The sequence below is a fragment of the Rhipicephalus microplus genome, unplaced genomic scaffold (assembly GCF_043290135.1).
Source record: "Rhipicephalus microplus isolate Deutch F79 unplaced genomic scaffold, USDA_Rmic scaffold_18, whole genome shotgun sequence".
NCBI lineage: Eukaryota > Metazoa > Arthropoda > Arachnida > Ixodida > Ixodidae > Rhipicephalus > Rhipicephalus microplus.
The window spans coordinates 4,829,250-4,846,565 of record NW_027464591.1 but is presented as its reverse complement, the minus strand read 5'-3'; the positions used below and the strand labels follow the sequence as shown (position 1 = coordinate 4,846,565).

General features: G+C 47.3%; 1 protein-coding gene across 1 annotated transcript in view; it reads right to left on the bottom strand.

Annotated features, from left to right (window-relative positions):
* Positions 1 to 10,565, bottom strand: part of LOC142785174 (uncharacterized) — an 80,803-nt gene extending 70,238 nt beyond the window's left edge. Inside the window, exons 1-4 of the mRNA XM_075883629.1 lie at positions 10,552 to 10,565; positions 5,141 to 5,432; positions 4,971 to 5,063; positions 4,757 to 4,882 (exon numbers count right to left, since the gene is read on the bottom strand). Of these exons, the coding sequence (XP_075739744.1) occupies positions 4,757 to 4,882; positions 4,971 to 5,063; positions 5,141 to 5,432; positions 10,552 to 10,565 (525 nt within the window). The remainder of the gene's footprint in view (positions 1 to 4,756; positions 4,883 to 4,970; positions 5,064 to 5,140; positions 5,433 to 10,551) is intronic.
* Between the last annotated feature and the right edge of the window lie 6,751 nt (positions 10,566 to 17,316).

Here is a 17,316-nt window from a genome sequence, read left to right as displayed (position 1 = left end):
TCTGATTACATCCGCGAGGGCTGACACGGGTGGATGGGATCCCACTGCCTGCAGCTGTCGCAATTCGTCCCGAACGATACTTCGAATGAAGTCTGCGAGGGTCTGTCTCTCGCTGTCAGAGCCGACAGAGCATGTGGTGGCCGGGATCTGGCGTTCGTATTGTGACGACCGCTGCTGCAGCGTACGTTCCATCGTAGCTGCCTCACTGATGAACTGGGCGACTGTCGTCGGTGGATTGCGCACGAGCCCAGCGAAAAGCTGTGCTTTTACTCCGCGCATCAAATGACGCACCTTCTTTTCCTCAGACATGGCAGGGTCCGCGCGCTTGAAGAGTCGAAGCATGTCCTCGACAAACATGGATACACGTTTGTTCGGCCGTTGGTTTCTGCTGAATATGGCTTGTTCGGCCCTCTCCTTCCTTTCGGTGTTGCGATAGGCGTCACGGAGCTGTCGGCTAAACTCTTGCCATGTTGCAAAGGAGCCCTCGTGGTTCTCGTACCACGTCTTCGCAGAATCCTCCAAGTAGAAATAAACTCGGCGCAGCTTCCGAACATCGTCCCATTCATTGATACTGGCAACCCGTTCAAAGTGGTCTAGCCAGTCATCAACATCCTCGAAGATGTCTCCATGGAACGGCTTTGGTGTCTGTGGCACGTGAAAAACATGGGCGAAAAGCGAATCATGGCCATCGCTGGTTTGGACCGCCTGGCTTGTCATCGCAGTTGCCATCTTTCTGGGTATCGATGCCAAGGGACCAAATTCAGGGGGTAACCCACGCAGGCGGCGGCTGATTCTTGCTCGGGGTGATGTAGCTGTCCCCACGATGGCCGACACAGCCGAAGTACACGTACCCAGCGTCTCCACCAGTAATGTCACGAACAAAACAAGACCTGCAGCCAGGAGTTCACTTGAACCAGAGCAACGAAGATGTTCTCTTCTTCTTCGCGCCCAAAAACGCGTATGAGCCACAGTGGCTCGTTCATCAATGGTGGCAATATTATGACTGATATTTGTGACTTCATGAAGAGTTGGGTGCGGTTTGTCACTTTATAGAATACTTTGACTAAAGACAACGTCCAGAAGTCTTCCATACATGGTTCAGTTACAAAATCATGACCGATATCCGCCACATCATGAAGTGTCAGGCACAGTTAGTTGCATTAGAGCACATTTCGACTATGGAAAATGCCCGAAGGCATTCTACGCAGTATTTGGTTCCTATCTTATAACCAATATCTGTTGTATCAGTAAGAACCAGGTGTGCTTTGTTGCATTAGAGGATATTTCGAACACACACTTCAGCCGAAAGCCAGCTACTCTGGCCTCAATTGTAGTCTTATGACTGACTTAAATCTGTCAGATCATGAAGTTTGTGGCGTGATTATTAAGTTGAGTGCTATAAAATATGATGTGTAAATATACTGCAGGTGCCAACATATTCAAGATATTGTTAATAAATTTTGTAGTTCAGGTATAAAAACCCGGTGGTATGTTAACCTGATCAGGAGGGCAGCCGCCGCCTCATTTACCGAAGAGAGGAGGGGAAGCTCAATGTCAACTCCATATATTAACATATTAGGGGGGGGGCGCTAAACCAGCCATTACATGGGGGGGGGGCACTGCGACAAACTTTTGCCTCCTCCTTAAGGAGAACCCTGCACACACCTATGATAGACGTACAGTATGCTAGACGCGAATGTTCATTCGCGGGAGCGGCGCACGCACCGATGTTGATTTCTTGTGCATACCGCTGTAGTTACTTTGGACACTGAAATGCCAATTACTTCTAAAATAGTCTAAACTGTGGTGGGTAAAGCACTATCAATTTTTTAACGTGTTCTCATATCATCTAAAACATATAAACCCGCTCCAGTTAGGAACGTACCGTTCTGTGCTGAACTTGGACAGTTCTAAGCCAAGAGATAAAGCAACTTTTTGCATCGGCCTTCGACGCGTGGGCGTCAACGTGGTTGAGGCGTGCCAGTGGTTGCGCGCCCTTTTCCTCCACAGGCGCAACTAGACGCTTTTGACGCGTAGGCGCGTGCATACGCGTGCCAGTTGTTGGCACTTAACAGCGTGCTATGAGCGTAGCATGTAGTCATGTTTTACATGCCAGTCATGTCATGATTATTATGTTTGGACGTGTCATTTATCTTTGTCGTCCAATTACGCCAAGTGATACCAAACTTGGTATATGTAGAGCTAGCGACACGGCCATGAGCGCATCATGGGCGTGGTATCTTGCCATTTTCTTGCATGACACGCATGTCATGATTATCATGTTTCCACCAGTCATATACATTTGTCATCTATTCATGTCACTTAACACCATTTTTGGTATAGGTGAAGCTAGCGAAATGACCACGATCGCACTATGAGCGTAGCGTGTGGTTATGTTTTACATGACACGCATTTCATGATTATGATGTTTGGACGTGTCATTTAACTTCGTCATCTGTTTGCGTCATGCAATACCTAATTTGATATATGTGGGGCTAGCGAAACGGCCGCAAGCGCATCATGCGCGTGGCATGTAGTCATGTTGTTACATGACAAGCATCTCATGATTATCATGTTCGCACCATTCACACACCTTCGTCGTCCATTCACGTCCCGTAATACGAAATTTGGTCTATGCGAAGCTAGTGAAACTAACGAAGCTAGCTTCACTAGCTTCACTATATGACTCATAATGCTAGCGAAGCTAGCATGATGAGTGTGGCATGTAGGCATGTTGCTACATAACACCCATGTCATAATTTTCATGTTAGCGTTTGTCGCTTGTGTTCGCCATGCAGTCATGTCCTACCATACCAGTTTTGCAACATGTCAGGGAAACCACCGCAAGAGCAGCAAGACAATGAAATGTAATTCCTGACTTCATGACATACATGTTATTTTTATGTTATGACCAGTCACATATGCTCGTCATACAGTCATTTTATAAGCCATATCAATTGTAGTATCGATAACATTATCAAAACGGCCAGGAGAGCTAAAAGTCGTAGGCGGTTAGATAGATAGATAGATAGATAGATAGATAGATAGATAGATAGATAGATAGATAGATAGATAGATAGATAGATAGATAGATAGATAGATAGATAGATAGATAGATAGATAGATAGATAGATATGCTCAAAGTCGCTGAAGTTCGGTAAGAAATCTTTCGCATTTAAAAAGTAGTCAGCGCGTTCTTGGCCAGTCAACTAGAGTGAGTATGCGTCATATATCAAGGAAACAAGATAAACCAACCCATTTGTGTGAAAGACGGCGTTCTCGCTAACACAGGGCCGTTGACATCGTTGCGCTTCTGGTAACAGCTGGTTACATAAACATCTGCAACTCTTCAGCATATGTCGGGGGGTTTAACCTTTTTGATATATTAAGCATCATATCATGACGTGTCGTCCAATAAAAAATTGCAACACGGTCAACTTCCCTTCACCTGCTTCGCATAATGTCGATTCCCAAGTACGTGGGATCTGCCGAATTTTTTAAGGGCGAAACTTTTTATAGCGGCACCCGTTCATCCCTCATAGCCGTTGTAGTATGTGACAAGCATAACATTTTGACCTCCAAGGTGGTACTGGTGAGAGATTTCTTCTGTGTGCTGTTGAACAGTAAACAATAGTGCTCAATCTACAGGCTAATGGCTGCTAATGGGGAATGAGAGACAGGAGCATTCGGCTTTTAGTTAATGCGCTCGCTGCGATCCCCATTAGCAGCCATTGGCATGTACATTGAGCACTATCTGACAAGAAAGGGTTGCTACGTGATACTCGCTGGGTGTAACCTCCTTAGTTTTTTGAAAGGTTTAGCGAGCGTTGAGCCGCAGTGCCATGAGTACAATGAACTAGTATATACAATGAATGAACTCGAGGTGGTTAAAGGTGGGAAGTAGACCCGAAGCACAAGCCGTAAGCAAATGCGTGTGTGCCACCTCTCGTTTAGTCCTTGGAATGTCCGCTTGATCGCGGTGCTTCTATATGGGGAATATGTGGTGAAAAGATGCGAAAAGGGGGTACCTGGAGTGTTTAATAGATGGACCAACGGACACACAGACATGTGCATGGATGGACGCACGAACGGACGCATGGGCGGATGCATGGACGGACGCACGAACAGACGAATGCGCGGATGGGTGGATTGACGCATGGACGGTCACACAGACGGACGCATGGATGCACGGAAGCAAGAACGAATGGACGGACGAATGCTTCGCCCCACTCTCCATCATTCACTCCGTGGATATATGCTGCCAATTTTTTTCTAGTTTTAGTGTACCACAAGTCAAGGGGGTGATCAAAAGAGCACCCAGATGTATGCGGCTAGATAGATACATAGATGGATATCTAAATAGATAGATATTCAAAATAATAGATAGATAGATAGATAGATAGATAGATAGATAGATAGATAGATAGATAGATAGATAGATAGATAGATAGATAGATAGATAGATAGATAGATAGATAGATAGATAGATAGATACACTCAATGTCGCCGAAGCTCGCAAAGAAATGCTGAACATTTAGTAAACACGCCGCATGGCAGTGGGACGTGAAGTAATGACATGTGTTCACTGTTGGCGCCAATTCTAGTCCAGGCGTGTGTTGCCTGCGTCATAATCCTAGAGTGTTACGCATCGGGAATTTTCAGTCATTATCATCCTGATACGGGGAGCATATAGTATGGCTTCTTTGCGCTGCACAAACGTTCGTGGAAGAGGCAAGCGTCGGATGATCTCACTTACATTCAAGGCACTCGCCATCAGGTCCGGCCGTTCATAGTCGTCGTTTCCACAAGGACTCACGTTACCGCTTTTGATGTGAGAACGTTCATTTGGAGATGTGATACGCCAGACCTCGGACGGCTGTTTCTGCAAACAAGATGCCACAGCGCTTTTCATTTATCCATGTAGCTAAATGTCATCACATCTATAAAGGGGACAGTTTATTGAGGCTTACATTCGTGTGATTTGTGTTTTCGCTTGCCCCTTCGATGTTGCGCAGTGTTGATGTGGTGATAGCTGAGGTGTCTTGAAGTCTTTTTATCCCATCCTACGAACAAAAAAATACACGCCTTTGGTTTGTGCTTGAATTTCCGCAACACAATTTAAGTCCTCTTGTTAACTTACGTTTGACCTAGCTTCAGCTGCGTTTTTCCTGGCGCGGATATTCAGTGTCGAGGGAGGCCATGCGGTTGCGTCGGAAGCGTTGTGAGCCCCTGCTAACAGTGACACTCGCTGGAAGCCACTTTCAGCACGTTTACGAGGAGCTACCACGTTCTCCGCTGAAAGCGGCAGCTCCGTCGAACCGAGGTCTGGCATAAGGGTGGCCAGGCGTGGCAGCTCAACCGAAACATTTTCGCCGCTTCCAGCAGAAGTTTCAGCCACCAGGGCGACTTTCAATAGAATCCTAAGCAACATCCTGCAAGTAAAAACAGGCCGTAGTATGGAATCACGAGCATTGTACTGATGCCAACCCTCTTGAATGCCTCGCACATCACGGTCATCTTGCATACGCAACAAATAATAGAGCGGATATGGTGAAAACTATTTTTGAAAAAACGAACCATGTCAGTAACAAATAGCAGTTCAAAAGCATGCACAAAGATGGGTGTGCTTGAAATTCACAATTATGGTTATTACATGAGCGTACTCCTATAATAGTTTCAGTTACGAATGTTGCTCATATTGTCCCATGGACCGTGTACAATCTGCTCTCGATACCATGAAAGCCAGCGTGCAGCTCCGTTATAATCCAGCGTCGCGCTTGATAGAGCTTCGTATAGCGGGGAAACTCATGGATCTCGTGCACGGGCACGTGACAGTGCCTTTGACCTGTGAGGCTAAAAAAGAAGCGCGTTGGGGGAGACATAGAGTTTCTTAAAATAAACTAGAGGGGAATCTGGTGTTGCTAACGTTCAGCGACCATTGGGAATGATGAATGGTACATGTATTTATGGGCCTAGTCTTCAAGCTTGCATGCCTCAAGTGCACTTCTGGCTTTGTTTGTTACTGTATATTGGTTTTGTTTCAAATTAAATACCGTATTTACTCGCATAATAGGCGCACTTTTTTTTCAGAAAATCCGGCTCGAAAATAGGGGTGCGCCAATTACGCGGGGTAAAATTTTCGAAAATTTCTTCAACTCAGTTCTCGCGCTTTAAATCTGCACACTTGTCAAGTAAAAGGCGACTTTTAGTGGGGGAAGTAAAAGTTGTCAAGTAAAAGGCGACCAAAGTGGTGGAAGTCCACCACTTTGTCCTCATATGCTGCGGGCAAGCGCTGGCACGAGGTGGTCCGCCTTCGCAGTACGAAGCCATGGCGCCGCATGAAACGAGTTGTCCATCCGGAGCTGGCTTTGAACTCTTTCGCTTCGATGCGCTGTGCTCGGGCTATTCTGCGCGCCTCAGTCTGCACAATATCCAACGACACAGCACAGCCGTCTTGTCGTAGCTCCCGTATATGCCGGACCAGTTGCTCTTCGACGTTCGGATACCTGCCGGTCTTGGCACCGCGGAAAGCCCGTCGTGTCTTCTTCGTCGCCTTAAGTTTTTCTTCTTGGTCCCTCCAGTACCGAATACTGGTTTCTCCAACGCCGAAATGCCTGCTTGCAGCCCGGTTGCCGTGCTCCAGCGCGTACTGCACTGCCTTCAGTTTAAACCCAGCCGTGTAGCTCGCGTACTTCCCCATGGTGAAACCAAAGTTCAATACACGACCACAACATACGCACACCGCTTGCAAAATGGCGTTTCTTTCTTTTTCTCTGATGGTGGTGATGGCGATCGAGCCCCCGGCGTTGTACACGTGACCTCCAAAAAGCGCGGCGATTTGGGGGGTATCAGTAATTGATGGAACAGCCGTTTTTTTTTCGCTCATGGACGCTTTTTCTCATGTTTTATTTCGACAAATACGTTGGTTAGGTCGTTGCACTTCGAATTTTTTTATTTGCTCGTCGATTTGCCTTCTTTTTTTCTTCAGGGTACGGGAACCGCGTTCCAACTGTATCGCTGGGGGGTAGAATCGTTTCTGATCACGGCCAAGTTCGGGGTGCGCCTATTATGCGCGTAATTAAAAAAAATCAAATTTTCCGCGACCAAACTAGGGGTGCGCCTATTATGCGAGTGCGCCGATTATGCGAGTAAATACGGTAAAACCCGCTTTGAACTTCGTGACCTGATTTGAATTGGTGAGCCTAAAATGTTAAAGGTGCTGTAGCGCAACTGCTGAACGTTTACTGATTGTCGTTTAGTCACAAAGCAACTGCAAGCCACGCGAAGTGAACTTGAGTCGAAAGTATGGAAATTAGGCAAATCCAAGTCCTACCCATCATTACCATGCTCGCTAAAACGCCATGCGCTGCAGCTGCCATAGGCACTAACGCCAGCGTTCGCTCCAGTGTATTTATAGGAAACGCCATAGGTGGAGAAATGCTTTTCTCTGGAACGCTCCAGCAGACTTCTACATTTTGAATGTAGTCTTCAGAGCAGACTGGCACCCATAATGAACCAGTTGCTGTGTATCCTTCATTTAATTATGTCACAATAATTCCGTCAGTAGCTTTGTTGCGCATTCAGACTTGATATATTTGCAAACAAACGCCAACTAGTCACCACATAGAATTCAGTGTTTTACCCTACAACAGTTTAGAACACACGGCCCCTCCCGCGCATGGCTTTTAAATGCAAAGCATATCTTAGTGAACTTCACCGACTTTGAGCGTATCTATCTATCTATCTATCTATCTATCTATCTATCTATCTATCTATCTATCTATCTATCTATCTATCTATCTATCCATCTATCTATCTATCTATCTATCTATCTATCTATCTATCTATCTATCTATCTATCTATCCAGCCACCTACGACATTTAGCTATCCTGGCCGTTTCGATAATGGTATCAATACCAATTTTGGTATGGCATAACATGACTGTATGAGGTACACATTTGACTAGACGTAACATGAAAATTATGACATGTATTTCATAAATGTCATGATATACATATCATGGCCCTGCAGCTCTTGCGCTGGTTTTGTTCACATGGCATGTTGCAAAACTTATGGTATGGCATGATTGCATGGCGAACACAAGTGACAAACCCTATCAAGAAACATATGACATGCGTGCCATGTAACAACATGACCACATACCACGCTCATGAGGCGCTAACAGCCGTTTCGCTAGCGCCACATAAACCAAATTTGGTATTACAGTACGGGAATGAATGACGAAGGTATGTGACTGGTCCAAACATGATAATGAAGAGATGCGTGTCATGTAACAACATGGCTACATGCTACGCTCATGAAGTGCTCGCGACCGTTTCGCTAGTTTTACATGTACCAAACTCAGTATTACGTGACGTGAACGGACGACATAGGTAAAGGACACGTGCAAACATGATAATCACTACATGCGTGTCATGTAACAACATTAATACATGCCACACTGATCACTAGCTTCACATACGCCAAATTTGGTATTACGTGACGCCAGTGGCTGACGAAGGTATGTGACTGGTGCAAGCATGATACTCATGAGATTGCTTGTCGTGTGAGAACATGACTACATGCTACAATCAAGACGCCAATACATTTCGACGTGATACGGTGTGTGTGCTCGCCGGCGTTCATTTCGTCGCGGCACGGTGGCGTTGCCACGATGGGCGCTGGTCCTGCCATATTCTCGCAAGCATGCGTCGCGCTGCGTTGCTTTGACGCATGCGCGTTTCGGCGCGTCCGGCGTCCCTCCGTCACGAAAAGAGGGAGACGCAATGTTGTTTGGGTAATGCATCGGCGCAAAATGCAGCATGCTGCATTTCACGCCGGTTGCCGTCGGGCCGCGCCGATGGACGCTGCCACGGTCTCGCCTAGCGTTACACTATAGAGTGCTCACGTTTTGCTAACGTAGCATTGCTGTGCCCTGCGTGCACGCGCATCAACACTACATAGGAGTATATTGGGCCCTTCATGATGCGCTCGCGGCCATTTCGCTGGCTGCACGTATACCGAATTCGGTGTTACGGGAAGTCAATGAATGATGAAAGTATACGACTGGTGCAAACATGATAATCCTGAAACGCGTGTCGTGTAACAACATGACAACATACTACGCTGATAGCGTGGTCGCGGCCGTTTAGCTAGCTCCACATATACTAAATTTGGTATTACGTGATGCGAATAGATGACGAAGGTATCCGACAGATCCAAACATGATAATCATGACACGGAAGTCATGTACGGCCTCATTTGCCTCCACCTCGTAACGTTGTGCTGATATAAAGTGACATATGAACATTTCTCATTCGTGCTTTGGATATCATCGATTCGCAGTGTGCGAAGGATCTGCTATTTTTTCTCCAGTTAATCTTTTCTTGTCTTAATAAGTGATCCATTAACATTCGACCTGCAATAGACAGCTGTTTAGACAAGAAAGAAACTTGGCGGACAAGGAATAACTTTGATAACATTTGTGTCTAAATTACAACAATGAAACTAAAACTCTGCAATCGGCTTCGTTGATAACTTACTTCTCTATATAATTGTTGTTTTTCATGAAGTCTTTATCAGAACTCCTGTCTTTCAGAATATCAATATTTACTATATTTAATGAGATCCGTTCGACAAAAGTATTAAAGCAATTTACTGAGCGAAAACATCTTAAAATGTTTATTAATAGAAATATAAGCCAATGCGAACAGAATCCAATTCCTCGTGTTTGTAGTTACTTCTGGCGATGAAATAAAATGCTAAGGATGAATAAACCACTATGCAGTTTTCTAAGTGTCCGCAAAGCCTATATATATCTGCCATGTTTTAGCTTGTGGGCCCCTGAAACAACGCGAAGTGGTAACACATGTGATCAATTGTGGAATTCAATGTCTTATCTGTGTGCGCGATCATGAAGAACACTGTAACAGTGTTCGCGCCTGCTCAACGTGTCACCCTCGTGGTACTTTTGCATAAGTCTGAACCTAGATTCTATGCTATTTAACCGTATCTAAGTGCGATGATTGGAACATGGTATTTATGCTACGCCGTAGCACACGGCCGTACAATAATGCGCTGACATGAATGGCGGCGACGCTATGCACTATGGTTAGAAGCCATTTTTTTCTCAGAGGCGGCCGGGAAGTGCAGCAGCGTAGTCGCTTTCGCAAGTGTTGCCATAGCTTGCAGGCGTGATCGAGTGCGAGTGACGCGCAAATTAAACTCCAAGGAGTGTCCTGCACGATGAACTTTGCGTCACGCTCTCACTCGATCACACTTGCAAGCTACACCAACGCTCGCTAACACGACTGAACTGCAGCACTCCTCGGCCACCTCTGACAAAAAAATGGCTGCCTACCCAGAGTGCACAGCGTCGCCGCCGTTCATGCAAGCTCCATGTATTGTCGTGGGTTCCAAAGACGGAAATAAATGATGTGACGAGAGAATCATAACCGACATAGCATGCGTTAGATGAGTGTGCCGAATGATAGGATGTCTTCCACTGCTAAAGCATCGAACAATATCGAAGAGCTTATGCCAGCACTTACCCGAGAGCCAACATCTTCGCAGCGCTTGTTCTTGCTCACCTATTCCTCGTGGCGAAATAGCTGTTCTTCTGCTTCTTCTTCTTGACCCTCGCGCATGGAATGCCTTCTTGGGACGGAATGGGCCGAGTAGAAGATGGGTCCTTCCCATATTTTCTGTATAGTGTAAATATTAGGTCCACTAGTCAATTTTTCACTGATTTGAGGTGTATATTACCAATATTGAAATGTGTGATGCACGAAAAATTTTGCGAGATATTGTCTTAGTTACCGAGACATAGTTCAGAATGACAAAAAAAATTCCTGCCTGTGGCTCTACCCAATAGTGCACGATTCACTACTTTTGCGTTATTTAGCGCACTCTTTTCGTTTTCTCAGTAGCCGTGGCTTTCACCCATACGAGGATATTGTTTGCACTTCAGTTTGGCTCGTACCCATCATGTGGCATTGAATTACCATACGACAACTGAACGCCTCAGATTACTATATTAAAATGGTATACTGATAAATGAAACAGAAAAAAACAGAAGTATAAACCAAGGACCTCAAGGAACCAGCAGAAAGCACAACGGCCAAGGAAAAAAGCTTTCCACTATGGCGTCTTTCATAATCATATGGTGGTCTTGAGACGTTAAATCCCACATATCAATCATCATCATATATACCAACTGCATCTTGCCCGTACTTACCTACGAGCCTTCAGGCTTCTGCTACGGCGTACTTACCTACGCCGTAGCAGAAACCTGGAGGCTTATAAAGAGGGTCAGCTTAAATTGAGGGCGATGCAGTGAGTAATTGAAAGAAAGGTGATAGGTGTAACTGTAACTTGAAAGGGGCCTGGTGACATAATTTGAGCATGTATTTTTCATTCGTTCTGCTGATGCTGTGGAATGCACCGATATCGTTGAGTAAATGGAAAGGTCGTAATCAAAGCTGTTATAATTTTACTTCAGGGGACAAACTAACTTTTGTTTCAGACTATGGTGACACATATCAGCAATTTTCGCTTTGCGAAGTGACTTCATGTGATGTGACGTGATGACAAAGACCATTCGCTTTTCATGGGCTTGATGCAAAAAGTACGGTGCAATATTCGTGTGGGTAGCTATGCAATACGAGTGAGTTTCAAAAAGAAACAATCAAATGTTTCCCGCTCCCTTATTAATATCATGAGGAAATGCGAAGGCATTTCTTGCGCCGAGACGAAGCAGTAATTTTTTTTACAGATCAGGAAGGTGCGCTGGGCGAGGACGGTTACGGTAGCCAAAACCGACACTCATCAAGAGGACGCGTCTGTTGATCAGTAAACTGTGGCCAGAGGTATGTGTCACAGAACGAGCGCTAAAAATAGGCGCGCCGCAAATTGTTGCGGTAACGCGCGGAAACAACGCCGCGAAGTCAAAAGAAAAAAAAAGGGAAAGAAAAAGAAAACAAACGGCCAAGGCTCCCCGGGCGCGCGCTCACCCCGCAGAAGCCTGGCTTCGTCGACGAACCTCCTCACCCCCCAACGGCGGCCGAGCAAGCCCGCGATTTTTCTAGAACGAAGGAGGCGTGGCCACGCCGAGATGAGTCATCCGACGCGGAGGGCAGTCGAACCGTCTCGCGACTCTCCCCAGCCTTCGTTGCGCATCGCGCCGACGAAATGAGGAGAACTTTCTGGAAGGTGGCGCGGAAGGTATTTAATCGAGCAGCCGAGACGAGAAAGCAGGAGGAGACGGAAGTTAACGCCAGAGCGCGTAGGGATTCCGCCGTGTAGTCGGCGAAGGTTTTGGTCCGTAGGGACGAAGCCGGAGATGAAGAGGATTTTCACCTGAGGGGTGACGACTCGAGCTACCGGCAAGAGTGAGTGTTTACCGCTATCGAGCGAAGACGCGGGGCAACAGCTGCGTGTGTGAAGCCGACGTGTTCCGGCGAAGAAGTTGAAGTTTGAAGAGTGGCCAATTGAAGACGGGAGGTTTCCTGGAAGAGAAACTTCGAGGGCTGCGGAACGACAACAACGCTGGACTTTGAGTGAGTGATTCTCGGAAGAGTATCATCTCGACTTTGGTTCCAAGAACTTTGGACTGAATAGGTTTTCTATCTCTTTAGTCTTTAAGTGTCTTGGTTGTTCAATGCATGCGACTGCATTGTAGCTCGTATTGTTGTCCGAGTCCGTTGTTTCAAGTGTGGCTGATTGTATTGTGTAGTACGTTGATTGATTGGTTTGATTGGTGACATATTGTATGCAACAATTGTGGAGTGTGCATTTTTGTGTATTGTTTCTGATCTGCCATTATTGAGAATATAATTTTGTTTGTTTATCCACTCTCGGCTCTGACTTGTTCTTTGGGCCACAGCCAGCGTCCGCTGGCGCGCCAAAAAGGACCACTTCTAAATTGTCCACGCTTTCGTGGTGCGGTTCGGAGGGCCAATACTTCGGCCCTTGGAATTAGCCCGGCGATAGCCTCCCTAATTAACGGGACTTGTCTGACAATTAAGCCGGCGTCCGCTGGCGCGCCAAAAAGGACCACTTCTAAATTGTCCACGCTTTCGTGGTGCGGTTCGGGGGGCCGATACTTCGGCCCTTGGAATTAGCCCGGCGATCGCCTCCCCAATTAACGGGACCGGTGTGACAATTAATCTGGCGTCCGCGACAGGACCTTTTGGTGCACAGTGTGTCCAAAGTAGTGAGAAAGAGCCTCGAGTTGTTGATAGTGCTATCGGAAAGATTTTGTGTGTTGTTCAGTGTTCTCGTTAATGAGTGCAGGGGAGTGTTCCGATAGACCGATTTAGGCAGATACTTTTTGCACGCGGCAAGGTTTTATTTGCGAGTTGCGAGACACAATGGATCTCGAAAAGTTAGTTGCGCTTGGTGAGAAGATGGGTCTTTCCGGCGCCGAACTACGGAAATGGGTAAGCCAGAAGGAGAAAGAGGCGGTGGAGAGAGAAAGGTTGGCAGCTGAGAGAGCCAAGGAAGAAAAAACAGCTGAGTTGGAATGAGAGAGGTTGGCAGCTGAAAGGGTGAAAGAAGAAAGAGAGGCAAAGGAGCGACAGCTGAAGGAAGAAAGAGAGCAGCAATTGAAGTTGGAGCTGGAGAGAGAGAAGTTGGCAGCCGAAAGGGCGAGAGAAGAAAGAGAAGCGAGGGAGCGACAGCTGAAAGAAGAAAGAGAGGAAAGGGAGCGGCAGCGGCAGCACGAGATGGAACTCGAGCGGCTCCGTTTGCAACAGCGAAGTGAAACTCCCGTCCAAGCTAGAGTTGAAAGCAGCGAACGGGAAGATCACGCCTTCCGCTTGAACCCAAGCAAGCTGCTCGTGGCGTTTGATGAAAGGAAGGACGACCTAGACGCGTACCTCCACAGATTTGAGACGATTGCGAGGAGCCAGAATTGGCCGGAACAGCAATGGGCAACTGCTTTAAGTACTTGCTTGAGTGGTGAAGCGCTCAGTGTGTACGGTAGGCTGACGCCGACCGATGCAGCCAACTACGCAAGGGTGAAAGCTGCTTTGTTGAAGCGATTTAGATTCACTGTGGAAGGATTCCGGGATAGATTTCGGACAGGAAAGCCAGCTGACGGTGAGACAGCTACGCAGTATGCCGCCCGATTTTTGCCATTATTTCGACAGATGGATTGAACTTTCAGGGACAGCGCAGGAGTACGATGAGCTTAGAGAGCTCCTAATTAGAGAACAATTTCTTTCTAGTTGCCACCCGAGCCTGTCGCTGTACTTGAAAGAGAGGAAGGCTGAGTCACTCGAAGGAATGCTTGAAATGGCTGATCAATTCTTGGAAGCACAAGGTGGAACTAATTTGGCCAAGGTCAAGACGGATTGTCCCGATGATTCGAAGAAATTGGCTCCCGAAGAAAAGAAGCGTGCACCAGAGAGCATTCCGCGATGTTTTCTGTGCAACCGAGTGGGTCATCGCGCGAAAAACTGTCGAACGATCTTTACGAGCCCTACGGCAGTAAAATGTTTCAAGTGTGGTCAGACTGGGCACAAAGCAGACGCTTGTCGGAACGTAGTGAGTCAAACTCACCAGGTATCTTGTGTGCAAACGGCACCGAAATCTGATAATAATAATGCCGTCACTGATGGATTCGTAGAGTTGAAGAATGGGGAAAAAATTCCTATTGTGGGTGCTGTAATGTCAAAACAGCCAACCGGTGTTACGAAAGGAATGCCAACACTGCCTGGAAAAGTTGCGGGCAAAAAGATTACGGTGTTAAGAGATACCGGCAGTTCCACTGTTATCGTGCGGAGAGATTTGGTACGGGAAAGTGAGTTAACAGGCAAAACGAAACCGGTTTGCTTAATTGACCGTACAGTTCGGATGCTTCCCGAAGCAGAAATTGAGGTTGAAACCCCGTACTTCAGCGGGAAGGTTACGGCTTTATGCATGACGACCCCCCTGTATGACCTTGTCATCGGAAACATCGACGGGGCGCGAGGGCCAAGTGATCCAGAATGTTTGGGAGAAGACCCGAAGATAGAGCCCTCGCCAACACAGCGGCCGCGAGATACAGTGGAGGAACATCCCGTGACGGATCTCACTAGAGCCCAAGGTGAAGCTGCGGCGCAAGAGACAGTGAAGGAGAAGACGATCGTGTCGAATCAGTTCACGGGCCGAGCAACCGGACTTACGTCGGCACGACCTCAACCGACCGACAGTGTAAAGGAGACGGAGTTGGCCAGCCGGGAAAAATGTAGAGGCATGATCAAGCGGGTAAATAAACAGACAGGACCCGTCGAATGTAATGACGCGTTAACGGTGTCGGAAGAGACAACGATGGCTGAGACAACGCCTCAGATATCGTCGTTGGAAAGGGCTCGCCGAAAAAGAACGTGGAAGCACAAGAAGAGATCGAGCGAGCACCGCAAAAGGGGGCGCAAGCGCTGCTCGAAGTGCGCAGGATAAGTGCTGAGGTCAAAGCAGAATGTGGTTAGCAGTGTTGAGTGCCATATGTTGTGTTAATGTTGTGGTATCCTGTGTCACAAGTGTCGAAGTGTTGTGCTGTGATAGGATGTATAGTATTGTACCATTGTTGTAGGGAGAGACTTTGTACATTTGTATTATTGGGAATGTGTGGTGGAGTGTTGTACTCATGTGCTTGTGGTTGTGTTTTCACGTGTTGTGTAATTGAATTACAATGTACAATTGTATTAAGTGATCTATTGTGAATGTGAAGTGTCATGAGCGACGGACTATGTTACAGTCTGTGAGAGTGTGTGGTGACTGTTCGCGCTCGTTTGTGTGGTTTTGAATATTATGAGATAATATTCTTAAAGTGGGGGGCAGTGTCACAGAACGAGCGCTAAAAATAGGCGCGCCGCAAATTCTTGCGGTAACGCGCGGAAAAAACGCCGCGAAGTCAAAAGAAAAAAAAGGGAAAGAAAAGAAAACAAACGGCCAAGGCTCCCCGGGCGCGCGCTCACCCCGCAGAAGCGTGGCTTCGTCGACGAACCTCCTCACCCCCCCCCCCCATGGCGGCCGAGCAAGCCCGCGATTTTTCTAGAACGAAGGAGGCGTGGCCACGCCGAGATGAGTCATCCGACGCGGAGGGCAGTCGAACCGTCTCGCGACTCTCCCCAGCCTTCGTTGCGCATCGCGCCGACGAAATGAGGAGAACTTTCTGGAAGGTGGCGCGGAAGGTATTTAATCGAGCAGCCGAGACGAGAAAGCAGGAGGAGACGGAAGTTAACGCCAGAGCGCGTAGGGATTCCGCCGTGTAGTCGGTGAAGGTTTTGGTCCGTAGGGACGAAGCCGGAGATGAAGAGGATTTCCACCTGAGGGGTGACGACTCAAGCTACCGGCAAGAGTGTGTGTTTACCGCTATCGAGCGAAGACGCGGGGCAACAGCTGCGTGTGTGAAGCCGACGTGTTCCGGCGAAGAAGTTGAAGTTTGAAGAGTGGCCAATTGAAGACGGGAGGTTTCCTGGAAGAGAAACTTCGAGGGCTGCGGAACGACAACAACGCTGGACTTTGAGTGAGTGATTCTCGGAAGAGTATCATCTCGACTTTGGTTCCAAGAACTTTGGACTGAATAGGTTTTCTATCTCTTTAGTCTTTAAGTGTCTTGGTTGTTCAATGCATGCGACTGCATTGTAGCTCGTATTGTTGTCCGAGTCCGTAGTTTCAAGTGTGGCTGATTGTATTGTGTAGTACGTTGATTGATTGGTTTGATTGGTGACATATTGTATGCAACAATTGTGGAGTGTGCATTTTTGTGTATTGTTTCTGATCTGCTATTATTGAGAATATAATTTTGTTTGTTTATCCACTCTCGGCTCAGACTTGTTCTTTGGGCCACAGCCGGCGTCCGCTGGCGCGCCAAAAAGGACCACTTCTAAATTGTCCACGCTTTCGTGGTGCGGTTCGGGGGGCCGATACTTCGGCCCTTGGAATTAGCCCGGCGATCGCCTCCCCAATTAACGGGATCTGTGTGACAGTATGACTTCAACGGCGCAGGATGAAGGTTGTCATCACAGACGGTGATGAAGGTGTCCACATTCTTGTCGTCAGTGCCTCCTCTTTATACTTGTTCCAAACAACCTGAAGAGCGTTCAAATGACTTGAGTCCTTCTTCAAGCAAGTTCCCTATCACGCCCAGATTGTCGTGGAATCCCACCTGATCGCAAGGCTTGCAGCTATGACCAAAGCTGTGGTCCTCGAATACGCACTTGAAACGGGCGTGCGGCTGCGCAAACTGCCGAGAGCGCGCCACCGCTTGCGTGGTGCGATAAAAAGTGCGGGCGACAGCAGGATGAGCTTGTCATCGTTGCCACTTGGAC